A 27229-nucleotide genomic window follows, 5' to 3' on the forward strand; every position below is an offset into this window, starting at 1 on the left:
TTAAAAGGGAGCTGCATAAAGATACTTGAAAACTTCGAAAGGAACTCCAGCACGGATCGGTCGATGTATAAAATATAGCCTTTATTCAAAATCCATTAAAAAAATATTCTTACAGCAACCATCAGTAATTGATACAAGTGCATAGATGTAACTGCTACGCGTTTCGGGACTATGAATGTCCCTTATTCATACTTACCTGTGTGAATGGTGTTAATTTCTTGTTCTATCAAGGCCTCCACCGTACAACAGAACTATCATTCACTTAATGATAATGAAATGACTCTGCTGACTCTGTCTCAGTCTATACTGAAATGCTAAAAGTGAGCTACATTAAACAGGAATTTTCAGCCTTGTTGTGTGTGCTCCTAGGGCTAGCATAAAAACTAAACTATTTTAGAATTTTTTTTGTATAGTCACATAAAATTGAAAAATTCCAATTGAAATCAAAGATCATAATGAAAACCTAAGAAAGTAATATGTAATTTTTGCCCAGTTTATTTAAATATATGTCATGGGCACCATCAGTGGCGTAATTAGGAATAGCAGGGCCCTGTGGCGAACTTTAGACATGCCCCCCCAACCGACACTGACGCCAAAGACCTGGACCAACCCCCTCCTCCGCACTGTATTATGTCCCTTAGTAAGCCCTGTACACAGTATTATGTCCCTTAGTGTCCCCTGCACACAGTATTATGTCCCTTAGTGGCCCTGCACACAGTATTATGCCCCATAGTGGCCCCTGCACACAGTATTATGTCCCTTAGTGGCCCCTGCACACAGTATTATACCCCATAGTGGCCCCTGCACACAGTATTATGCCCCATAGTGCCCCCTGCACACAGTATTATGTCCCTTAGTGGCCTTGCACACAGTATTATGCCCCATAGTGGCCCCTGCACACAGTATTATGTCCCTTAGTGGCCCCTGCACACAGTATTATACCCCATAGTGGCACCTGCACACAGTATTATCCCCCATAGTGGCACCTGCACACAGTATTATAACCTATAGTGGACACCCATAAACAATTATTATACTCTGAGGTCTTTTCAGACCCTAGATTATAATTCGGAGACCCGGGGGAATAAAAACATAAAAAATTACTGTTTCTTACCTGTCTCCCGGCTCCTGCGCTGTCTTCTCCGCTGCTGTCCTTCTTCTATGACGTCGGACGTCACATGACCCGGGAAGCAGGCCGGGTTCATGTGACGTCAGAGACGTCAGACAACTAGGAAGGAGACCTGGCCAGGATCGTGGAGAGGTAAGTAACAGTGTTTTTAACGTTCCCTTACCTCTCCCGGTCCGACTATCATTATACTTGGGGGTCTGCAAAGACCTCCAAGTATAATGATAGTATTTGTGGGGCCCGCGGTGTCACTTACCGATCCCAACCCAGCCAGGATCGGCAAGTTAAAAGGGCCGTAACGGCCTATTTTTTTTTTTAAATGCAGCGGTAGCGGCTGTCACCGGGTCCCCTAATGGCCCGGGCCCTGTGTCAGCTGCCTCCGCTGCCTCTGCGGTAGTTACAGCACTGGGCACCATACTAAACCTTTACACTAGACGGAAAGATATTCTAGTAACTACAACTCCAAGTTTCTGAGTGAGGGTTAGTGTGATAACTACAACTCCCAGCATTTCCTAAATCTTGGGATGCATACTTTAGTTGTTGTATCTTAATTGTGATTTAATAAAATACAACCCGAAATTCAGGATTGCTGCAGATATGTTCAGAACACAGCAGTATTTCTTCTCTATTAACTCATAGTCTGACTGTTATATGTTGCTTCTGTGCTTCTTAACTAAGTTAGATTTCTTAGGTCAGGGAAACTGATGTGCCCGGCACACAGCCAAGTTTCAGGGGTCACGGTTAAAAGATGCAGGGATTATAATTACAAGACTGGAGATTTTACAATTAAAGAGAGACATACTGAACCCATAAACTTTGCCTGGGGACGTTTTGTGTGGCAAAAGATCTTTATAGTGCTGAGTGAATATGTGAGGGCTCTGAGGGGTTGCCACGTAAAGGCTGTGTTTTTATGGTATCCTATGGGGCACAGCTGTGAGGAGAGACTTTGCAAAGCCAATATGTTGCAAATATATACTGTAAATGTTCACAGTAAGGCTAGATTTGCGCTAGTGCTTGGTCTCCGCTTGGGGATTTCGTTCTCCATTCTAATTTTTCGGGCAGAAACCGGGTGGAAACCCAGAGGAGATCGTCTATGGTGTCCGTGGGTAACCGTTCTTTAAGCAGATTGGATTTCTGTTTTTCAAGCATGGAAACCCGAACGTTAGTGAGAACCTAGCGTAACTGTGCTAAATCTCTATGTCCTCTCAAGTGCTACAATGTAAGACCGTCAATTTATAGTAACTGTGTTAAATCTCTAGGTCCTTTCAAGTAACTCAATATAATAATATTAATTCTGCTTAAGGCCTCCTTGAGGCTAAGGTCCTACATAGCGGGCCGCAGCAAAAAATCACTATGGAAGAAACCGTGGCAGCAATGCATCGCAATTTTTCCCGCAGTGCTATCTGCTTCCAAACTGCCAGATATAATTGACATGCTGCAATTTCCAAAACTGCAATGGTTGCAGAAATTGCAGCGTATCCGCTGTGCATATTTTTCTGCAAGGTATGGTTGTGATTCTGCACTGACTATAAAATTATGTTTTTTTTCTGCAATGTTTCCACCATGGCCATACTACGGCGTTTACACCACAGCCTGAAGGAGTTTTATGGGCTAAAAATATTGATGACCTATCCTATTATAGTAAAGATAGGTCCTAATATTATATTTGTGGTGGTCTAAAACCCGGCACCCCATCAATCACCTGTTCTCAGCAGCTGAACCACTGAGAATGGAGCAGGAAGCTGACAGCACTGTTATCTATGTAGTGGCGAAATGGAATCGGAGCCGACCTGCAGTACCTGAGTTGACCACTACAATGAGAACAGAGCTGTCTGCTTCCTACTCCATTATTTTTGTATTGGCTGCTGGGAACAGCTGATCGGTGGCGGTGACAGATGTTTTACCCCCATTAATCAGATATTGGTGAACTATCCTCTGTATAAGTCATCAATATTTTTAGCCTGGAAAAAGCCCTTTAAGAAAGGCCACTACAAAATGTATCTTACAGGTGCTCTTTTAGAAGAAGACTATTGTACCAAGTCCCTTTTCATTGTCAGGGAGGGGTGCAAAAGGTGTTTAATATACATAGAACAAAAAATATTGTTACACCCCCTTCTGATTATTTCTGTAGAACAATGCATTTTCAAGAGATGATCTGCAGGCAGTACACATGATATTGTTCATTGGCCAAACGGAGTGGACAAGAAAATTATGAGCCCCACTTCACAAAATTGCTATGCAGTGACATGACAGCAGTATTTTTTACACATCAGGCACATTGAAGAGGCTGTATGAATGCCACATCCCATTCACTGCTTGCAGAAGCTGAGCTGCCTGTCTCATTCGTTTTTAGCATAGGCCCAGTTCACATGCGCGTTCGAGTTTCCATTTGGGGAATGCACTTGGGGACCCCCCGAACAGAAACCTATCAGCATAAAAAAGCGGTTACCCAAGGAAACCCGCGGAGCCCATAGACTATAATGGGTCCATGTGGTTTCCACTCAGTTTCCGCACGAAAAATGTGGAGAGAAAAATGCTCCACATATTTCATGCAAATAGGGAAATGGAATGGCCCGAACGCAGATGTGAGCCGGGACTAACCTGCTGTGCCTCCTTCTCATAATTCATGGGGATCCCAATTGTAGATCTGTTGAAACCCATTAAGAATATAGGACTAGTACATTAACCTTTAGGGAGCGCCGATTCCATGGTTCACAAGCTGCCTCAGTTATACCAGTCATCTGTAACCCTTAGCGCTCCATCTGTTGTCAATCTAGAACTGTCAGCAGACTAGAGAGCGACAGGTTGGAGCCAACAGGCTGGCATACATTACAACCTCATAGTTCCCACTATGTAAGCAGCAGTGTGAATGAGACCAAGTCCATAGACTTAAATGAAATAATAGTCGTGTATTGGGTTATTAAACCTCTCTGCTATTTTGGGGGAATTAGTTCCACTTTAAGACAAATTCCCTGTTATGTGTCATACCGTCATGCGTTATAATCACTGCATGTTCACAATTTGCCACTCATTGTAAAAATATTAGAAGTGTGGTTATGTGTGTCTGCTTGTTTCTGGGTGTGTTGTGTTTGTCTGCAGGGTTTAGGCGGGCCTCCAGGCTCCAAGCAAATCTATCTAGCAATTAGTCGCAAGCAGACAGCTGTATGTATGTATGACAGCATCGAGCAGTGCCAGGTGTGAAGGTGGTGAAAAATGAGGGGAGGGGGCAAACAGAACAAATTAACTGCTAAGAACTGGTTTCCTATTTTATTGTTCTCTAGCAGTTTCATTGAAGTCTCTCGAGGCCTCTGTACAGAAATGAAGACCATAAGATAGAGTGGAATATAATACTGCCTAATATTGCCTATATAATAGTGCTATACACTACGTAAATAATATATCATACAGTACATATGCTGCACTGCCATACACTAAAAATGGCATACAGTTACCAAATAAAGGTGTAAGTACAGGGGATGCTGAGGATACAGTCGCACCCGTATCCAGGAACCTTATAAGACCCATATGGTGTATCTTTCCAATATGAGGAAGTTAGTACTATTAGAAATACATTTTAGTTGGAGGGCCTGGTACAGATTTTGCATTGGGGCCCTGGAGCTTCATGTTATGTCTTTGTTCTCAAATATTGCCCTGATGTTAACTCCACCCAAAAAAGAGATTAAAATGGGCCCTGTAGTAAGGGTAAGTTTACATGTAGTTTTTTGGTCAGGGTTTTGAGGCCGTAGTGGCCTCAAAACCCTGACCAAAAAGACGGCTCAAATTGAAATCAATGGGAGCCGTTCAGGAGTTTTTTTCCAGGAGCCGTTTCTTCCGGCTCCCGGAAAAAAGAAGCGAGATGCTCATTCTTCAGGCCGAGTCGCCTCGCGATTTGGCCTGAACAAACTCCCTCCTCTGTACTAGGCCCATTCATAGACCTAATCCTGAACAGAGCGTTCGGCTGGCTCCGCTGATTCTGATGACCATCAGTATTAGATTGGTGAAGTCCAGCACCCGGGCCCCCTGCTTATCACCTGCTGAAGACCCTTCAGCACTTGGGTGAGCTCCACTTCTTCTGTGGCCAGTGACATCTCATCTATTGAACACGTAAATATGGCCGCATGTTTGTCCATCCTCAGATGATCAGCTGATGTAGATGAAAAAGTTCAGGTCTGCCCCTGCAGGGAAAATGTAGTATTGCATGGTACCTACATTAAAGGGGTATTCCCATCTCGCTTGTTCACCAACCTGCTTGCTGTGTGCTCTCTTCACTTCCTGGTTTTCTTGGCACATTGGTGGGCGGGGTTTCACTTGCTCTGCTATCTGCAATGTTTGCAGTCAGTAATAAGGGATTGGTTGTAAGTGAATTACCACAGTATGAAGCTGATGTAGAAGCTGATGTAGCAGAGCTGGATTTGAGTCAGTTTGTAATACATACAGAGGTACCAGAGTCCCTATCTCAGCCCTTATCTGCCAAATTCAATTAAACTGACTGATAAGTGGGAGAGCAGGAGCACTCACCTCCCCCTCCCCTATCTGAGGAGCTCCGTTACTTGTCTGTGGCAGAGACATAAACAGCTCAGAGCTGCTCCTAGCACTCAGCCCCGAAGCCCCCCCCCTTCCTGAGAGCAGGCAGCTATGTCACTTTCCCCTGAGAGTAGCCAGCTATATCACTTGGGGACTGAGAAGATAAGCTCAGCATGCCCGTGGTCATAGAAATGCAGTGTAAACAATGAAGTGAATAAATTAAGATAGCGGCCAAACAAAGCAGTTTTGATAAAGCAATGTATTTAGGAAAAGTCTTAAATCCACATAAACTAGCAGTATAGATAGGATGCTTTTCATGGGACAACCCCTTTAATTGAAGACCATGTAAATACATAGCCATGTTGCGTTATGTAGATTGGTCTTTCTTGATACATAGAAGGGGGGAGGTTAAGAGTGTCCATGGATGCGACAGTCCTTTTAATTTCGTCAGTTTGTTACAGTAGAGCACTATAAAGTGAGTTACTAATCTAATTCATTCATTCATGTAAATGTGTCTGAAGTTCTCAGCACAGAACAGTCAACCTCTCCCCAACCTGAAAAGGCCGATATGAGGGGACAATAGATGGAATTAAACTGCAGTGCAAATAGAGATAAGATAGACCTCAGGCTTTAGTTTCCCCTAAATCCCCTTATTAAGGAGCTGGGTCACGTGATCAGGATTTTGTGTGATAATAATCTTGCAAGTTCTAAACTTCTTCTAAGTATGACTTTCCTGCCAAAGTATTGGAGCTTGCATTCATGGAAACATTAGCTGGCATCTTGACAAGCAAAATCCTTTACACTTTGTGGGCAAAGATGTGAGATTTCCTTGGACGATATTCAAGGGTATTTCAAAATCCATGCCTGCACTGGAAATTTAAGTCAAGATTTAATATGTTTATTGTCCTTTTCCGTCCAGACGTTCGCTTAGCGCGGTATAGCTCTAATTTTAGAGTCATCTGGGGAGTCGACTTTTGTATGGTTTGAATAAGAATTGCACTCTTGACCCTTTTATACCAAAAAGCATTTTCCTGTCGCTGCAAAGTCTGGAAAAGTTATGTTACATGCGATGGTTAGAAACTTTCTATTCTTGGTATTGATTGGTCAGATTGTATATATTTAATTGGTATTACGCTTACCATGTGATACTGTATTATCTGGAGGTTGCAAAGAGAGCAAATACTGTTAATATATATATTATATAGACATGATATATAAATATATCCTCAGAATTTCCTTAAGTCTTCTGAATCTCAATTATGCAGTAACGTCCTGCAGATCTAAATGATGTCTAGGTATATAGTATCTATCTATCTATCTATCTATCTATCTATCTATCTATCTATCTATCTATCTATCTATCTATTTGTCTGTCTGTCTATCTATCTATCTATATAAACAGGCTATTATAGTTAGGATACAGAGGCTTCTCTAGAGCACTAGGTAAACAGAGACTTCTCTAGAGCACTAGGGATACAGAGGCTTCTCTAGAGTACTTGGAATACAGAGGCTTCTCTAGAACACTGGGGATACAGAGGCTTTTCTAGAGCACTAGGGATACAGTGGCTTCTCTAGAGCACTAGGGATACAGAGGCTTCTCTAGAGCACTAGGGATACAGAGGCTTCTCTAGAGCACTAGGGAGACAGGGGCTTCTCTAGAGCACTAGGGATACAGAGGCTTCTCTAGAGCACTAGGGATAAAGAGGCTTCTCTAGAGCACTTGGAATACAGAGGCTTCTCTAGAGCACTTGGGATACAGAGTCTTCTCTAGAGCACTTGGGATACAGAGTCTTCTCTAGAGCACTTGGGATACAGAGGCTTCTCTGGAACACTAGGGTTACAGAGGCTTCTCTAGAGCACTAGGGAGACAGAGGCTTCTCTAGAGCACTTGGGATACAGAGGCTTCTCTAGAGCACTTGGGATACAGAGGCTTCTCTGGAACACTAGGGTTACAGAGGCTTCTCTAGAGCACTAGGGAGAGTGGCTTCTTTAGAGCACTAGGGAGACAGAGGCTTCTCTAGAGCACTAGGGAGACTGGCTTCTCTAGAGCACTTGAGCTACAGAGGCTTCTCTAGAGCACTTGGGATACAGAGGCTTCTCTAGAGCACTTGGGATACAGAGGCTTCTCTAGAGCACTTGGGATACAGAGGCTTCTCTAGAGCACTAGGGATACAGAGGCTTTTCTAGAGCACTAGGGATACAGAGGCTTCTCTAGAGCGCTAGGGATACAGAGGCTTCTCTAGAGCGCTAGGGATACAGAGGCTTTTCTAGAGCACTAGGGATACAGAGGCTTCTCTAGAGCGCTAGGGATACAGAGGCTTCTCTAGAGCGCTAGGGATACAGAGGCTTCTCTAGAGCGCTAGGGATACAGAGGCTTCTCTAGAGCACTAGGGATACAGAGGCTTTTCTAGAGCACTAGGGATACAGAGGCTTCTCTAGAGCGCTAGGGATACAGAGGCTTCTCTAGAGCGCTAGGGATACAGAGGCTTCTCTAGAGCGCTAGGGATACAGAGGCTTCTCTAGAGCACTCGGCATACAAAGGCTTTTATAAAGCACTAGGGATACAGAGGCTTTAAATGAACATTACCAGCAATGCAGCTGTAAGTTATGGCCTGACTGGTTGTGAAGAAAGGTTGCATGAGGAGTACAATCTTCTGCACCTGCTCCAATGAGCATTTAGGTGACAGACATAAGGCGGATGGATAGATGAATAAATGGAAAGATAGATAGATAGATAGATAGATAGATAGATAGATAGATAGATATGGCTATAGTTAGATACAAAAAACTTGAGATTATTGTGTACAGGGCTGCTATATATATTTACTTTGCATTGTATGTATTTTTTTCAGGATCCATCCTGGCCCGTAACGTCTCCACTCGATCATGTCCTCCCCGCACCAGCCCTGCATCAGATGTCGAAGAAGATGAAGAGGAGTTGATGGATGGCAAAGGGTAGGTTCTACATGAATAATGGAGAAGCTTAGTAAATAGGATGCTTTCCTAATTTTATAAGGATTTTGAATTACTATATGTAGGTTTTTCCATTTACGGCCATAGCCGCTTTTAGGATTCTACTGGTTGCCCTTGGAAAAAGACAGCAGTTGTCAGACATGTGACCTGCACTACTGTCTGTTAACAGGAAATGAGCAAAAAATAAATAAATTTAGCTTTTAACGTGAATAGTGTAGAAAACTTATCAAAGTCAATACAACATCCATTTTATGCAGACTTTTTTACTGTTGTAAATTATTGTTCCAATATGGAGTTTTCCTGTAAGAATCAAAGCAGAGGAGCAACGCTCAGCCTTTGTCTCACTTGTATGCGGGGTTTGTCAGCGAGCTGCGTTATATACCACAGATCAGTCGCGTCTAGAGCTGTAATTACTCTGTCTACCCGTTTAATTACCCTTGTGGCTTCCACCAATTCCTTTCTTCATATTTAGAAATTAAACCACAGTAAGTCCCTGCCAAGGTTTAAGCTTTCATTCATCGCTGCAATCTAGCCACACTATAAAGTATGAAGTTCAGTCAACTCTGCAATAAGATACCTTAAGGAAACCTCTCCTCCCACAAACTCATAAAGAAACATCAATAGAAGTTACAAGGGTTCCCAAAAATAAATGACTGCAGAGCCCCCAGTGATTGCCTGTAACCTATAGAGTAATTTGGCAGCAAGTGTATAGATCTAATGCAACACCACCGGCAGAGAATGAAACATTGCGCGGTGCTCATGAAAATCATTGAACTGTCCATGCAACGCATAGACAGGCCTGGTTCTCCGGAGATATGGACACTCATTGTAACTGTTTGTATCTATCTCGATCAATCTAAATCATTGCAATGAAATTCTGGACTGTCCTGTTGTAGACCTAGGCTAAACTACCATAATCCAGTAGCTCGGAGAGAAAAGACCATATATAGGATAGTGAATGTCTCGATTCCCTTGCACCAAGTTCATGGAGCTCCTTCCTGGAAAAGATAAGATAAGATAATCCTTTAATAGTCATACATTGGGGAAATTTCAGTGATACAGTTTCATAGATGGTACAGTAGTATATAACAAGAGAGAAAAACACATACAAGCTCATTGTAGATAGAAAAATCCTAGGAATCATAGCAACTAAAAAGAAAGAAACACAGACACACTGCAGGATCATTTAGTTCTCTGTGTGAAGTGATGTTAACAATACAGCCCGACCGTGGTTGGAGGACATGAGGAGGGGGGTCACAGCATGTAGATATAACAGGCAAAAAACGTTTTTTTGCAGAGGTGGGGGACATATGCAGCTATCATGATAACATGTGGCAGTTCCTTTGGTAGGTGGTGAGATCTCATGCTCACAGCTGATAGTTCGGTATCTTGCATCAGCACTATTGTCCATTAACCACAAACAAATGCCCCAAATATCCTTCATCACAAGCCCTCCTCTTCCTTTCTTCTTACCACTGTGTTCTACTGCCCAGAGAGGTCTGAAGCCATCCAGGTAGACAGGGTGCTGCTCTCTTGCCAAGCTTCCATACACACATGGGTAGGTGGGTGATGGTAGGTTCCCAGGTTGTAACAGAGTCCCACGTGTCCACAGTAATATAAAGAAATACCAGTCAGCTGTAGGCATCTTCACACATCAGTAATAGACTTCAAAAATCATCTCCTTGAAAAGAAGAAGTCCACACTTCCATGTAGGTTTCTCCTCCATGCCACATGGTGTCCATGCTGTCCTTAGCTCCTGGGGGGATGGTAACAGGCACATGTGCACAGGAAAAACTCCAGGTCTTGAGTCATTGTCCATGCTTAACAATAGAAACAAAAGGAACAAAATACTCCACAGGATCTTCCATTCGATTTATAGTTGCTAATTCATAGTGCTAGTTTGCTTGGTTACAGGATTCTTGAAGATACAGAGAAAAATAGTGAAAAAGGAAAGATAAAGGTTGCTCCCAGCTTGGAGCACTGTATCAGGCAGCCACACACAAGGCGGCGCCAGAAAACCCTCCCTGGCTGATGTTACATAGCTGTCATGATGTTTGTGTGCGTGGCAAAGGGGGTAGGTGGGAGTCTTGAGATTAAGGGTTTGTTTGAAGGGTCACAAACCTTGATCTCCCATGCTGACACTGCAAAAACATTTCTTATGAATGGGCTGACACAGATGCATGGTGCGCACTAGCAATGATTCTGCAATAATCCACCTTGATTACCTATTATTACTTGCAAAAGCTATTTTCCTGCAGTGGCCACAACTGGAGATATATAGTATTACATAGCACGCACTGAAATGAATGCCACACCAAAGGATGCATGATTTCGCAAAGACCAGGAGCTGCACATTGTTATGCCTCACCCTGTAAGCTCTTAGACAGGGATCAAGCACTTATACCCCAATGAACCCAGTGTGGGATGAGTTTGTCTATTGTCATGCACTCTAAAAAGTCTATTATCCTCCTCTATAATCCATTGCCGCTGTTAGTTTGTAATCTCGCTTTCTGTCTTTGTCTCTTACTCGATAATGAATTGCTTTTTTTTCTTACAAGTCGAATTCTCTGTGAAAGGCACCAAGTGAGACTGTGGTGACCTTGTCCAGCTGGCACTGGTAATGTTTCTCCGGAGACCGAGGCAGACAGTCTGCTGATCTGCTGTGTTTTCCCTGATATTTAAACCGCCTGCTGCCTATTATTCCGATATTGTGCTGCAATTCATTGCATTGAAAGCTGTGGTTTCACTTCCTGGACAGGGTTCCCTTCCATGTTTAATGGCGACTCTATAAAACACAAATCTTGGCACTTCTGAAAAGAAGGCTTTCACCATTGGGAAGCATCTCCTTACACTGGCTTCACTTTACAAGGATTGCTCATGATAGAGTGCAAGGATAATAGAAGAGATAGCATTCAAGTGCGGTCACTTACGCCCTGCGTCAGAGAGGTGCAGCTCAGTCGGGTTTCTGGTCTTTGTTCACTTGTACAGACTCCTATTATAATACTGTGTACTGTGCTGCACACTATAATCTATACAGTATATACAATGATGTAGTAGTGCTGACTTGTTATTTACTTGTATCTTTTATGCATTACAGGCCTATATAACAGTTTGCACAGTGAAACAAACTCAGCCCTGTTGTGAGTTTGTGTGGCAGTCCCTATCTTCCCTATCTTCCCCGATGCTCCCTGTTCTTTGAGTCCCTTGTGTTAAACACATTCATTCTTTTATATATGGAAATACTAGCTGGTACCCGCGACTTCGTCTGCGGTGATTGTAGAAGTGGGTATATACAGGCGCGGGTAAGGTTTTCGTACTGTGTATAAGGTATGGGATATGAAATGTAACTGTGTATCTTGTTTTTGTTGTATGGGAAGAATATGCAAATCTGCCTTCCATGATGTAATTAGGAAGACAGTTGCTGCCTCAGTGTTGCAAACCAATAGAGGGCGCTCACTGGAATGTGCAAGCCTGTCTTAAGACAGGATTCCAGTGAAATAACCCAATAATGGCTGCTCCCTTTAGCCTCATGCCCGACCTTCCAAGAGGCCTTTGTTTAGCAATGACGCTGGGATTAATACCAGGTATAGTCTCTCAATCGAGGACAGCTGTTTCGATGTACTTGCATCTCTTCAGCCCGATGTAGAGAGGACTATAACCTGGTAGAGGTGAGAGGCTTAGACAGGGTTCGGGGGATATTGTCACTCCTTAGGGAGAGACCACCATATAGGTGTGTGGAGACTTGTTAAGCCTTTAGCACTCCACTTTGCAAGGAACTATGGGAAGAATATGCAAATCTGCCTTCCATACCATAGAGACTATACCTGGTATTAATCCCAGCATCATTGCTAAACAAAGGCCTCTTGGAAGGTCGGGCATGAGGCTAAAGGGAGCAGCCATTATTGGGTTATTTCACTGGAATCCTGTCTTAAGACAGGCTTGCACATTCCAGGGAGCGCCCTCTATTGGTTTGCAACAATGAGGCAGCAACTGTCTTCCTAATTACATCATGGAAGGCAGATTTGCATATTCTTGTTTTTGTTGTAATTCTGAGAGCACATGAGACTTTTGTGTTGAATGTAATTTGTATTTCAGCCGCTATACGGTGTTGGTATAAACTGTACATAGTGTCTTTGGGACAGAAGTATTTCAGGTTAATATACTTTGATATACGACATTGTATGAGTTGTTATTTTGCGCCAGTACATGTAAGTTTTGGGCACAGGATACTCTTGAGTAAGCAACATAAAGTCTGGCCCTGTGCATGACAGTTTAGTAACTCCATGTGCCTCTTATTAATAGCAATTAACCCCATCATGTCCCTCACATTAACCCCAGTGTAAGAGTTACTGATAGAGATGAGTGAGTACTGTTGGGATCAGCCGATCCGAACAGCACGCTCGCATAGAAATGAATGGACGTAGCCGGCACGCGGGGGGTTAAGCGCGCTGGCTACGTCCAAGCGGAAGTACCAGGTGCACAGGGGTTAATATGAGGGACATGATGGTGTTTATTCCTATTAATGTGAGGCACATGGAGTTACTAACACTAAACTAATAACCCCATGCCTGACATTAATGAGAATAGGAAGTAAAGGAAGGTAGCTGTGTGTTTCTTACTTTCAGTTTGCTAGCAGCTTTGGCAGGAGCTATCACTATAGCAGGCAGAGACTTGAGCGATTAAGCTCCACCCCCTGGGTTTCCTGCACCCCTCTCAAAGGGGAGTGTCCTTATGCCGCAGCTCTAGCAGAGACTTTATTTAACTCTTGCAGGTCCTGTGCTGCTGGCATGCCAGTGAAATATGGCAGGAGTGCCACTCTTGGCATGTGTGCCAGGGGTTGCTGACCTCTGCTGTAGGGGGTAATATGAATTTTGTGGCTTGCTATGGTCCAAAGTGTGTGAGATTGCAGAGATAGTGATGTGAGTTTGGGTTTTGTGGGGGTCCTGGGAAAAACGTATGTGCGCTATTGTGATGAAAAGTAGCCTATTGCGCAATCGAGTGTAGGGACTATGTTTGTGGAAAATTTCAGCCAAATCGGTGGAGCGGTTTTTGCGTGATTGACCGCCAAACATCCGAACATCCAAAGGGTCCTGGGAAAAACGTATGTGCGCTATTGTGACGAAAAGTAGCCTATTGCGCAATCGAGTGTAGGGACTATGTTTGTGGAAAATTTCAGCCAAATCGGTGGAGCGATTTTTGCGTGATTGACCGCCAAACATCCGAACATCCAAAGGGTCCTGGGAAAAACGTATGTGCGCTATTGTGACGAAAAGTAGCCTATTGCGCAATCGAGTGTAGGGACTATGTTTGTGGAAAATTTCAGCCAAATCGGGGTCCAAAGTGTGTGAGATTGCAGAGATAGTGATGTGAGTTTGGGGTTTGTGGGGGTCCTGGGAAAAACGTATGTGCGCTATTGTGACAAAAAGTAGCCTATTGCGCAATGGGGTGTATTAACTATGTTTGTGGAAAATTTCAGCCAAATCGGTCAAGCGGGTTTTGCGTGATTGACTAACAAACATCCGAACACACAAAGCCACAAACATCCAAACTCACAAACTTTCACATTTATAATATTAATAGGATGGTAGCCTGCAGTCTTAACTTTCAGGAATCTGGGAAAGATGAGTGGGAGTTATAACTGAGGCCACTTTGGTGACCAAACTTTCCCAAGAACAGATCTAGGAAATGGACGGCTCATTGGTGTAGATTTATTAAAACTGTCCAAAAGCAAAGCTGTCTTAGTTGCCCATAGCAACCAGTCACAATGCAGCTTTCATTTTGTATCCTGCTCTTCAAAAATGAAAGCTGCATTGTGATTGGTTGATATGGGCAACCAAGACAGCTTTGCTTTAAGACCATGTTAATAAATCTTGCCATCAGAATTTGGGATAAATGCTTCCTTTTCCCATTCCTCACTCCCCTATATTTTTATATTCTTCCCAGATGAACTCTCAGCTTTTGTACTGACATGAAAAACAGATGGGGCCCATCCTCATAAAATGTGCCTTTAATGCTTGTGTTCTCTATGAAGCCATTTTTAAAGGGGGTGATGACCCAACTCTACTTAGCAACAAGTGGACTTCAGCTTATAAACCTGGTCAGGCGTGTAGGGCGGTGCGGATGTTTTCACATCATTTACTTCATAATCATAAATCAGCTTACCATGGTTATATGAATTGTCGTGTAGGGGCTGCAATATATAAAGGATGTTTCTCCATTCCTGCTCCTGAAAGTGTAATAGGATGATGTAGCTGAAGATGGGTCTTTGCAGATGTCCAGACTTACTCTTTACTCTTATCAGTATGGCCACCCCAATGCAGTTGAGTATAGATGTGCTTATCTTCAGTTTTAGCTTCTCAGCAAGTACAGGTGACCGGATAATAAAGTAGTGCAAGAAGCGGAGGACCTAACCACATATTGTACAAGACCAAGGACAGGACTGCCTGACCTCAGTTATTGGAGTGCTTGTAGCGACATGGCCAATAAACACACTCAACTTCTGCACGGTTCCTTGTCACCAACAGTTTATTAAGGTAGCAGTTGCCCAGTCACAAAGACGTTAACAGCAGTTGCTCAGTTGTTGCAAGAATCAATGACAGCAGTTCAACTTGCCAATGAATTCTCTTAGACGGATGGTAACCCTTCCCCCGCCTGAGAGCAGCAGTCCTGAGGTCCTCAGTGATTGCCCAGTTCTCACAGGAGTTTGCGCTCAGCTCCTATATGACCTGCTTCCTTAGGGTGCATCACATGGAGGAAAATGGCGCTGAATTTGGTGTGGAATTTTAGCGCTGAAAAAAAAGCTAGCAGAAAAAGGAACCCATTGAAATTAATGGGGAGCTTTTTTTTTAGCGCTGAAATTCCACACCAAATTCCTCACCACTTTCCTCCGTGTGAATGGACCCTAAGACACCCACTAACCAATGTGTCAGTCAGATACAGTCAGGAACTGAACTGTATTGACGGGTGTCCATAATACTCGCAACAGAGTTCTGAGCCCAAAAGTAGGGAGATTTTACCTTCCAGCATGTCTACCAGACATCAAGCTGTGGTGGGGGAAAGACACCGTTCATGGAACAAGTGCAACTGGATTCCGCCCCTATAGTTAAAATTATCACTCTGCCCTTTTTTCAGAAAGTTCTAGACTGAAGAAGGCGAAATGACTTTACAGCAAATATAATTAAAGTGACAGTGATACATCATACAGTGCAATAAGTCATCAGCATATACACAGCAATAAATAGTGTATTACACATCATACAGTGCACAATAAGAAGTATAAGGCACAAACAAATGTACCAAACACTTATACAGGCCAATCTTGGGTAAGGAACTCGAAAAGTCACCCATGTAAGGCTATTTTGTGGAAGGCGGTGGCTTCCACTACCTTACAGTAATATGAAAAAATGATCTTGCATCATTGTTTTATCTTTATAAGCACTCTTTGCCTAGATTAACAATATCTCTATTTCTCACAAAAGGCACTCCATCTGGCTGTAATACTTATCTAAAGCAAGCGTAGGAAAAAGAGTGTCAGACCACATTCATCTCAGTCTAGAAAAATGACAGGCCTTGCTGGGTTAAAAGACGTTCTGCATATATTGTGGGACCATACAGCTTGTCATAGAAAGCAGTATGAAGTCTGACAACTTTGTTCCCACGCTTCTGCTACAATCAAAGCTTGAACATTCAGAGACCATAAGCGATTAATATTAGAAGGGGCACAATTAAAACTGAAATGGATTTTTCAAGGCTTAAATATTGATAACCTGTCCTTAGGATCGGTCATCGATATGTAATGAGTAGAGATGAGCGAACACTAAAATGTTCGAGGTTCGAAATTCGATTCGAACAGCCGCTCACTGTTCGAGTGTTCGAATGGGTTTCGAACCCCATTATAGTCTATGGGGAACATAAACTCGTTAAGGGGGAAACCCAAATTCGTGTCTGGAGGGTCACCAAGTCCACTATGACACCCCAGGAAATGATACCAACACCCTGGAATGACACTGGGACAGCAGGGGAAGCATGTCTGGGGGCATAAAAGTCACTTTATTTCATGGAAATCCCTGTCAGTTTGCGATTTTCGCAAGCTAACTTTTCCCCATAGAAATGCATTGGCCAGTGCTGATTGGCCAGAGTACGGAACTCGACCAATCAGCGCTGGCTCTGCTGGAGGAGGCGGAGTCTAAGATAGCTCCACACCAGTCTCCATTCAGGTCCGACCTTAGACTCCGCCTCCTCCGGCAGAGCCAGCGCTGATTGGCCGAAGGCTGGCCAATGCATTCCTATGCGAATGCAGACTTAGCAGTGCTGAGTCAGTTTTGCTCAACTACACATCTGATGCACACTCGGCACTGCTACATCAGATGTAGCAATCTGATGTAGCAGAGCCGAGGGTGCACTAGAACCCCTGTGCAAACTCAGTTCACGCTAATAGAATGCATTGGCCAGCGCTGATTGGCCAATGCATTCTATTAGCCCGATGAAGTAGAGCTGAATGTGTGTGCTAAGCACACACATTCAGCACTGCTTCATCACGCCAATACAATGCATTAGCCAGTGCTGATTGGCCAGAGTACGGAATTCGGCCAATCAGCGCTGGCTCTGCTGGAGGAGGCGGAGTCTAAGATCGCTCCACACCAGTCTCCATTCAGGTCCGACCTTAGACTCCGCCTCCTCCGGCAGAGCCAGCGCTGATTGGCCGAAGGCTGGCCAATGCATTCCTATGCGAATGCAGACTTAGCAGTGCTGAGTCAGTTTTGCTCAACTACACATCTGATGCACACTCGGCACTGCTACATCAGATGTAGCAATCTGATGTAGCAGAGCCGAGGGTGCACTAGAACCCCTGTGCAAACTCAGTTCACGCTAATAGAATGCATTGGCCAGCGCTGATTGGCCAATGCATTCTATTAGCCCGATGAAGTAGAGCTGAATGTGTGTGCTAAGCACACACATTCAGCACTGCTTCATCACGCCAATACAATGCATTAGCCAGTGCTGATTGGCCAGAGTACGGAATTCGGCCAATCAGCGCTGGCTCTGCTGGAGGAGGCGGAGTCTAATGTCGGACCTGAATGGAGACTGGTGTGGAGCGATCTTAGACTCCGCCTCCTCCAGCAGAGCCAGCGCTGATTGGTCGAGTTCCGTACTCTGGCCAATCAGCGCTGGCCAATGCATTCTATTAGCCCGATGAAGTAGAGCTGAATGTGTGTGCTTAGCACACACATTCAGCTCTACTTCATCAGGCTAATAGAATACATTGGCCAATCAGCGCTGGCCAATGCATTCTATTAGCTTGATGAAGCAGAGTGTGCACAAGGGTTCAAGCGCACCCTCGGCTCTGATGTAGCAGAGCTGAGGGTGCACAAGGGTTCAAGTGCACCCTCGGCTCTCCTACATCAGAGCCGAGGGTGCGCTTGAACCCTTGTGCAGCCTCAGCTCTGCTACATCAGAGCCGAGGGTGCGCTTGAACCCTTGTGCACACTCTGCTTCATCAAGCTAATAGAATGCATTGGCCAGCGCTGATTGGCCAGAGTACGGAATTCGGCCAATCAGCGCTGGCTCTGCTGGAGGAGGCGGAGTCTAAGATCGCTCCACACCAGTCTCCATTCAGGTCCGACCTTAGACTCCGCCTCCTCCGGCAGAGCCAGCGCTGATTGGCCGAAGGCTGGCCAATGCATTCCTATGCGAATGCAGACTTAGCAGTGCTGAGTCAGTTTTGCTCAACTACACATCTGATGCACACTCGGCACTGCTACATCAGATGTAGCAATCTGATGTAGCAGAGCCGAGGGTGCACTAGAACCCCTGTGCAAACTCAGTTCACGCTAATAGAATGCATTGGCCAGCGCTGATTGGCCAATGCATTCTATTAGCCCGATGAAGTAGAGCTGAATGTGTGTGCTAAGCACACACATTCAGCACTGCTTCATCACGCCAATACAATGCATTAGCCAGTGCTGATTGGCCAGAGTACGGAATTCGGCCAATCAGCGCTGGCTCTGCTGGAGGAGGCGGAGTCTAATGTCGGACCTGAATGGAGACTGGTGTGGAGCGATCTTAGACTCCGCCTCCTCCAGCAGAGCCAGCGCTGATTGGTCGAGTTCCGTACTCTGGCCAATCAGCGCTGGCCAATGCATTCTATTAGCCCGATGAAGTAGAGCTGAATGTGTGTGCTTAGCACACACATTCAGCTCTACTTCATCAGGCTAATAGAATACATTGGCCAATCAGCGCTGGCCAATGCATTCTATTAGCTTGATGAAGCAGAGTGTGCACAAGGGTTCAAGCGCACCCTCGGCTCTCCTACATCAGAGCCGAGGGTGCGCTTGAACCCTTGTGCAGCCTCAGCTCTGCTACATCAGAGCCGAGGGTGCGCTTGAACCCTTGTGCACACTCTGCTTCATCAAGCTAATAGAATGCATTGGCCAGCGCTGATTGGCCAGAGTACGGAATTCGGCCAATCAGCGCTGGCTCTGCTGGAGGAGGCGGAGTCTAAGATCGCTCCACACCAGTCTCCATTCAGGTCCGACCTTAGACTCCGCCTCCTCCAGCAGAGCCAGCGCTGATTGGCCGAATTCCGTACTCTGGCCAATCAGCACTGGCTAATGCATTGTATTGGCGTGATGAAGCAGTGCTGAATGTGTGTGCTTAGCACACACATTCAGCTCTACTTCATCGGGCTAATAGAATGCATTGGCCAATCAGCGCTGGCCAATGCATTCTATTAGCGTGAACTGAGTTTGCACAGGGGTTCTAGTGCACCCTCGGCTCTGCTACATCAGATTGCTACATCTGATGTAGCAGTGCCGAGTGTGCATCAGATGTGTAGTTGAGCAAAACTGACTCAGCACTGCTAAGTCTGCATTCGCATAGGAATGCATTGGCCAGCCTTCGGCCAATCAGCGCTGGCTCTGCCGGAGGAGGCGGAGTCTAAGGTCGGACCTGAATGGAGACTGGTGTGGAGCGATCTTAGACTCCGCCTCCTCCAGCAGAGCCAGCGCTGATTGGTCGAGTTCCGTACTCTGGCCAATCAGCGCTGGCCAATGCATTCTATTAGCCCGATGAAGTAGAGCTGAATGTGTGTGCTTAGCACACACATTCAGCTCTACTTCATCAGGCTAATAGAATACATTGGCCAATCAGCGCTGGCCAATGCATTCTATTAGCTTGATGAAGCAGAGTGTGCACAAGGGTTCAAGCGCACCCTCGGCTCTGATGTAGCAGAGCTGAGGGTGCACAAGGGTTCAAGTGCACCCTCGGCTCTCCTACATCAGAGCCGAGGGTGCGCTTGAACCCTTGTGCAGCCTCGGCTCTGCTACATCAGAGCCGAGGGTGCGCTTGAACCCTTGTGCACACTCTGCTTCATCAAGCTAATACAATGCATTGGCCAGCACTGATTGGCCAGAGTACGGAATTCGGCCAATCAGCGCTGGCCAATGCATCCCTATGGGAAAAAGTTTATCTCACAAAAATCACAATTACACACCCGATAGAGCCCCAAAAAGTTATTTTTAATAACATTCCCCCCTAAATAAAGGTTATCCCTAGCTATCCCTGCCTGTACAGCTATCCCTGTCTCATAGTCACAAAGTTCACATTCTCATATGACCCGGATTTGAAATCCACTATTCGTCTAAAATGGAGGTCACCTGATTTCGGCAGCCAATGACTTTTTCCAATTTTTTTCAATGCCCCCGGTGTCGTAGTTCCTGTCCCACCTCCCCTGCGCTGTTATTGGTGCAAAAAAGGCGCCAGGGAAGGTGGGAGGGGAATCGAATTTTGGCGCACTTTACCACGTGGTGTTCGATTCGATTCGAACATGGCGAACACCCTGATATCCGATCGAACATGTGTTCGATAGAACACTGTTCGCTCATCTCTAGTAATGAGTGGGGATCTAACACCCACAGATCCGTTTTTTGTAGAGACCACAGAATTCGGGTGAGCGCTGTTCCAACAAAAGTCAAAGAGAAAATATATCCAGCTCACCCCGTTATCATAATGATCCTCCTGGGAAACACGGATGCAGGTGGACTTCAACCAGCCAAAAACATTCAAGAATGAAGGAGGAGGAATCCAGCGTCAACCAGGCGATGTATGAATAAAATATAACCTTTATTTTCTTTCCATAAAATCGTTACAAAGTAACCAGAGAGTTGTTACAGATGTCAAAGCATAGTAAGGCTACGCGTTTCGGGAACTTGGACCATTCCTTCCTCATGGCATAGGGAAGGTCTAAGTTCTGAAACGCGTAGCCTTACTATGCTTTGACATCTGTAACAACTCTCTGGTTACTTTGTAACAATTTTATGGAAAGAAAATAAAGGCTATATTTTATTCATACATTATCTGGTTGATGCTGGATTCCTTCTCCTTCATTCTTGGCTGTTGACTGTTCATTGTGTGCGACTGTGCTGGGTGTTGCAGCTGAACCCCATTCACTTGAATAAGACTGAGCTGCAGCTGTACTATTAATGTTGTGTCATTGGCGCTGCAGGTTCTTCAGATTAGGTAATAAAACTATTAACTATTCTCCAACTCCTCTCTCCCCTCTCCATAGACTTCTATGTATTAGCTGGATATGGAGATTCAAAGATGAGGAGGAGAAGAGCAGCCTAAATAGTGAAAAGGAATCATATTTCTCAATAAGATATATTAAAAAGTTTCCCTTACTCATGTGTACTATCCATTTATGGAAAAGGGTTTTATAATTGGCGGTACACTTTGAAGCCGATTGCTAAGGGCGGCAGCAGCAGGATACTCTGTGATCAGCTTGTGTTCATGGAACCGTTTTGACAAAGCAGGATTGTCCATAGCGGACAATCTTTTTAAGTTGCTTGTCCTCATCAGGAGGCAAGACTGATGGGTAATGTATAGAGCTCTGGGTCATTGCTGTGTTTTCTCTGGGGGGCTCTATCCCTATTGAAATGACTCTTTCCAGGGGTGTGTTGTCTCTATTGCGCCGTGTATTGTTTTTGGAAGCCTGGAATTATTTTGATATCCTTGCCCAGTTCAGCATCATAAGATTGTGCTGTGACACATCCATTCTTTCCCACTTCCTGCTCATACTGATGCATAGGGTGTGTATAGATCCTGACCACAAGCAAATTCCCCAGTACGCCCAGCTGCTCGAGCGAAGACAGTGGCAAAGCGAATCATCTTGAACAGTCTGCAGATGATACCAACACCTTATAAGAAGTAGTCCTTACTGGCATGGCCATAACACCTAGATTTTTTTCTAAATATTAAATAGGCGTGGGTTTCCTCCCATACTCCAAAGACATACAGATAGGGAATGTAGATTGTGAGCCCTATATGGGATAGCGATTGACACCGTCTGCAATGTTCTGCGTATATTATGGCACTATACATGCAAGCAAAATAAATATATAAATAGACTGTATGGTGTAAATCGACCTTGCAGGATACCATAGGTGACAAGAACTGTAAAGCATACTTCTTCTATGAGCGGTGGAACAGTGCACCCTAGTGGCCAAATTATCATGCAAATTTACTATATATACCTGTACATGTACTATACTGTATGTTCCAGGTACAAAACAGCATAGATGGCGTGAAAGTTAATTAAAAGAACTGACATAATCACATAGTTGTAATCCAAAAATAAAGGTGCACCAGCTATATCCAGAATGGAAATCAGAAATATTGCAGCAGATATATAAAATTTAACTTTTATTCTTCATTTTCCGATAAAAAAGTTACATCGTAACTATGGTGGTACATCAACAATAAAGCGACGCGTTTCGAGACATGTAGTCTCTTCCTCTCGGCTTAAACTTATGATTACCTCCACATCTTTTAAACCATAGCGTTGATTAACCACTCCCACCTACTGCCAATTAACTCTTGCATTTCACTTATTTTAAACATTGCATGAAACATACAAACATTGTACTTCTATATGTTTTCCATGTTAATCATTATCTGCATATTCTCATATCTATAAAAAACATATATATATTACTGCTGCGTAAAACTTAATACAAATCGCTTAGTCTGAACCATGTCTGATTACCCATAATGCCATATAAAAAATAAACCATATAGATTTTATAATGCTTATAATGGTTCCTCATTTTCCACTATATTAAGCTTCTTCATAACACAAGAGGAACCTTACTAATGTAGTGTATGTATATGATTCCCACTCACGTTTGTTGATATATTAACGGCTTCTGCCTAAAGCTCCAGCCCGTATCCATTTCTCACAGAATCACGTGATCTGCACGTGACTACTTTTATCACATGATCAAAAACGCTCTACTAATTGGAACGCATACGTAAACCAGGAAGTGCCCGCTTGAACCGCATATTCATCCATTGCTTCATTAAAGGTGAGTATTCAATTTTTGACACTGTACCTTATATTGTATTGTACTATGTGCCTAATTTGATGTTAACTATAAACATTTGATACTTCATACTACTCAATTAATATTTTATTTACCTTTTGAATTCTTTTATAAATTTTTTAAACATCATTAACTTGTATACATGGAATATTTGTGTTCAATAAATATAAGAAATATCTGTTCTCATATTTAAGCCTGTTGGATAACGTGTCTTCAACCTCATTATCCAAAAAGCCTCTCTAAGGAGGACTTTTTTCCGCCAATCCCCTCCACGTGGGGGTTTGGATACATATTCAATAGCGTAATATTTAAGACTCGAGGTATTACCTTTGTGTTTGACAAAGAAATGTCGTGATGCTCCTGACGCTCCCTCATTATCTTTATTACAGCCTGCTACATGTTCCGCTATCCTAATTTTGACTGATCTAATCGTGCAGCTGACATACATTAGCTGACACTGTATGCATTCAATAACGTACACCACATGATCTGTGGTACAATTTAAAAAAGCTAGAATGGGAAAACTTTGTGTGTTTCCAGAATTATAAAATCTAGTTGTCTTTTTAACATACTGGCACGCTCCACACCTATTCATGCCACATTTGAAAAAACCTACCATATTAAGCCATGTGGAAGGAGTTTTAGTTATATTAGAAAACAAACTCGGGGCTAACTGACTGCCTAACGATTTTCCTCTTTTTGCTACTATCTGAATGCCATTTTTTAATATTTCTCGAGTTATAGCATCTTGCATTAAAATAGGCATATTTTTTTCTATAATGCCTTTAATAGAATTGAATTGTTTTGAGTATGAGGTAGAAAATACCACTTTTTGATGTTCTTTTTTATCTCTCTTTTTACTGACCAGTGGTTTTTAAAGCACCAGCTGGTTTTTCCCTGCCGGGCAGTGAATGGACCGTAAAAAACTATGCGGTTTCCGCCTCCCATTCACTTTTATTGCCTTCCTGAGGTGGAATTCGCCTCAAGAAAGGTCATGTCGCTTCTTTTTTCCGCTAACAGCAATATGCCGCTAGCGGAAAAAAGAATGCTAGCGGTCTCCATAGACCACCAGTGTGAGGCGGCGGATTATGATGTGGATTCCGCGCCATAATCCACCCCCTCTGTGCCCATGTAAATGGGCCCTAAAATTGTAAAGGCATTAAATATCCTACCATCTGCAGTACATAACATCATAAAAGTAAATTCATGTGCTCAAGGGACAAGGCCAGAGGTTAATATTGGATGTTTGTGATCTACGGGACCTCAGATGGCACTGCAGTAATAAGAGACGTGAATCAGCTCTTAACAAGCAAAGGGCTCCAGCCGCTGGGAAAAGGAACTTCAACTTTAATAAATCAGATGAAATATAGATAAGACATGACACCAGCAGGATTTGCTTACACATCTCAGGTTTACAACAAACCCTTAGTCATAGCATAGCAATTGTTAGTTATCATCTGCAATAGGTAGGAATGACTGGCCATTATCTACCTACCTCTCAGGTAAAGCAGTTATATAGTTAACTACTCTTAAAATAAACTCTGTGCATCAATATTGCAAAAATACATCTTGACTCACATTTAACCCATGAGGCATGAATCAGCAATGCAAATCATTGCATAGGCTTAAGAATACATCCAAAAATCATTGTGAACATATTTTGCTGTGCATTCCACAAATACAAGTTAAAGCTGTATCATGCAAAGAAGAAGCCATATATCAACATAGTCCAGAAATACTGCAGTTTTATCTCAGCCAAAAATATTGACTGAAGCAAAATGGAAAACTGTTGTATGGTCAGAAGAATCATAATTTGAAAACAAGGATACCATATCCTGCGGATTCAAGAGGAGAAGGGCCATCCAGTCTGTTAACCACTCAAAAGCCTGCATCTCTGATGGTATTAGATTCCATTAGTGTCTATGGTATGGGCAGCTTACCCATCCTGGAAGGGACTATTAATACCGTGCAGTATATAGAGATTTTATAAGAACATTTGATTCCATCCAGACAATGTCTCTTTAACGGAAGACCTTACATATACTGTATGAGTAAGACCATTCTAAACCATATACTGCAGCCATCACAACAGAATGGCTTCACAGAAGAAGGGTCCAGGTGCTGAACTGTCCTGCCTGTGGTCTAGAGTGAACATATTATGACGCATTATGAAATAAAAAAAAATCTGGCAAAGAAGAACCAGAAGTGTTGAACAGCTAGGATCCTATATCAGACAAGAAAGGGACAACATTCCCCTCCAAAAACTCCTGCAATTGCTCTCCTCACATCCCAGATGTTTACAGACTATTGTAAAAGGAAGACGGGATGCTGCACACAATGGTAGACACTGAGATGTGTTATCTGTCCAATTGATAATAAAATATGCTTACATGAGATTTCCATATCATTACATTCTTGTTTAATTTACAGTTTACATAGCGTCACCACTTTTTTGGAATTGGACTTGTATTATGAAGAGCGGTTCTTGCTGTGGAACACCCTGCACATCTCTCATACGTTTAGACGTATACGTCTACATTATACCTTATATGTCTTGATGCTTCTCCTCCTGCAGGAGAAACTTCCCAAGATCAACTTAAAGTTAGGGAATGTGCCACTTTTTATATGGACTAAATGTAATCTCCAGGTCCATTGTATTCCAAGGACCTGGAGATTACACTTCTGAAATTTGCACTCATTTACTTATAATTCTTAAACTGTCCTCTAGGGGGCCTTAGAACTCTTTCTTAGAAAATGCATTGTAGGCTATGTTATAAGGAGGTCAAGTCAGGTTTTCAGATAATACACAAACCATAGCTGAGAATGTGCAAGATAAAGATATCAGTAATTCAAGAAATATCAAAGCGCTATAGAGGTTTCTAAAGTTAGAACTGCCTACTAGGGCCCTCTGCATAGAAGTTTGATATACAGATATGATATAAAGGGTGGATATCTATCTAAATAGCTAGAAGAATATAGTGAAGTAGAGACAATACATATTGGAGGTACAGTGAAGGCAATATTGCTTGCCACCCAGCTTTCCCGGGAACAGATAGAGATTAGGATGACCCAGTGACGTAAGCTATCAATGTCCTTTGGCATTCTGGGTACGTGGAGGTACATGGAATTTTTCCAAGGGCAATTCGCTGTTTAAGAATTGGAGGATACATTATGTCATAGTGGTAAGTGCAGAACTCTCAGGTGGTCTGCCTTCCCCAGATGTGATAATGGTCCACACCTTGTCTTATGTCATTCTTAGTTCTCCAGAAGTGAATCATTCATCTTCTTATTGTTTTTACTTCCTGTAGAGAGAAGAAAGCCGCAGGGCTGAAGATAACGAAGAAGAAGACTCGGAGACGGCACACAGATGTAAGAACGAGAATCTATCTTCAGTGGAAAAGAGGGAAAATGTGTTGCACTTTGTTATGAATTTAAGGGAATTATATTGTGTATATGGCATCTCCTTAAAGGAAAGCATTTCCGTCTCATTACTTTAACCCTAAGATATATGATCATGTTGATTTCTAGTGTAAAGGATCAGTGATGCTAGGTAAAGCATCTTGGCCGCTGATTCCTTTTAATGTGGCACCACTCATACGCTTTCAGGAACTGAGGGCTTTGTTATAGTGGACAATGCCTGGTCAATGCAACATCCAAAGTCTCCTAAAGTAATCTATGGGGTCCCAGTGACCACCATCATTAAGTCACAGCATGGCCTATTATTATTACAATTTATGATTTTAGATGTGTCATTCATTATAAGGCTGTGTCAAAATCAAGCTCACAGCATGTGCAGGATAATTTATGACCGCCTGTATCTGCTGTTCTATACAGGCTGCTGAAATGAATGCTTGTATTTTCTGATGGAAAGGCAGGACAAGAGTGGGGAATATGACAACCTCTCTGCTGTCCTGCATAATAACAGCAATAATTACAGCATAGTTATTAATGCAGTTGTTTTATATTGTGGGGGGAACTAACTTGACATTATATTGTATGGAGGTCAGTAAGGAGCATAATAGTGTGTGAGGGGCTTTATGGAACATTATACTGCTTACAGTGCACTGATGGAGCAATATACTGTGTGAGAGGCACTAATGGGACATGCTACTGCATGGAAGGCATTAGCGGGGCATTATACTGTGTTATATATGCATTATAATGCTCCTTATTGCCCCACAGTATAATTTGCTGTTAATGCCCCCACTCAGTATAATGCACCATTAGT

The 27229-nt window shown here is 43.4% G+C and overlaps 1 protein-coding gene across 4 annotated transcripts in view; it reads left to right on the forward strand.

Annotated features, from left to right (window-relative positions):
• The window catches only part of PLEKHG5 (pleckstrin homology and RhoGEF domain containing G5), a 214883-nt gene that overhangs the window by 116066 nt on the left and 71588 nt on the right, over positions 1–27229 (forward strand). For all 4 annotated transcript variants that reach the window (XM_075279964.1, XM_075279965.1, XM_075279966.1 and 1 more), the window contains 2 exons: positions 8503–8605; positions 26310–26370. In XM_075279964.1, coding sequence (XP_075136065.1) covers positions 8503–8605; positions 26310–26370 — 164 coding nt within the window. The remainder of the gene's footprint in view (positions 1–8502; positions 8606–26309; positions 26371–27229) is intronic.

Source organism: Leptodactylus fuscus, chromosome 6 (assembly GCF_031893055.1).
Source record: "Leptodactylus fuscus isolate aLepFus1 chromosome 6, aLepFus1.hap2, whole genome shotgun sequence".
In the NCBI taxonomy this organism is placed as follows: Eukaryota; Metazoa; Chordata; class Amphibia; order Anura; family Leptodactylidae; genus Leptodactylus; species Leptodactylus fuscus.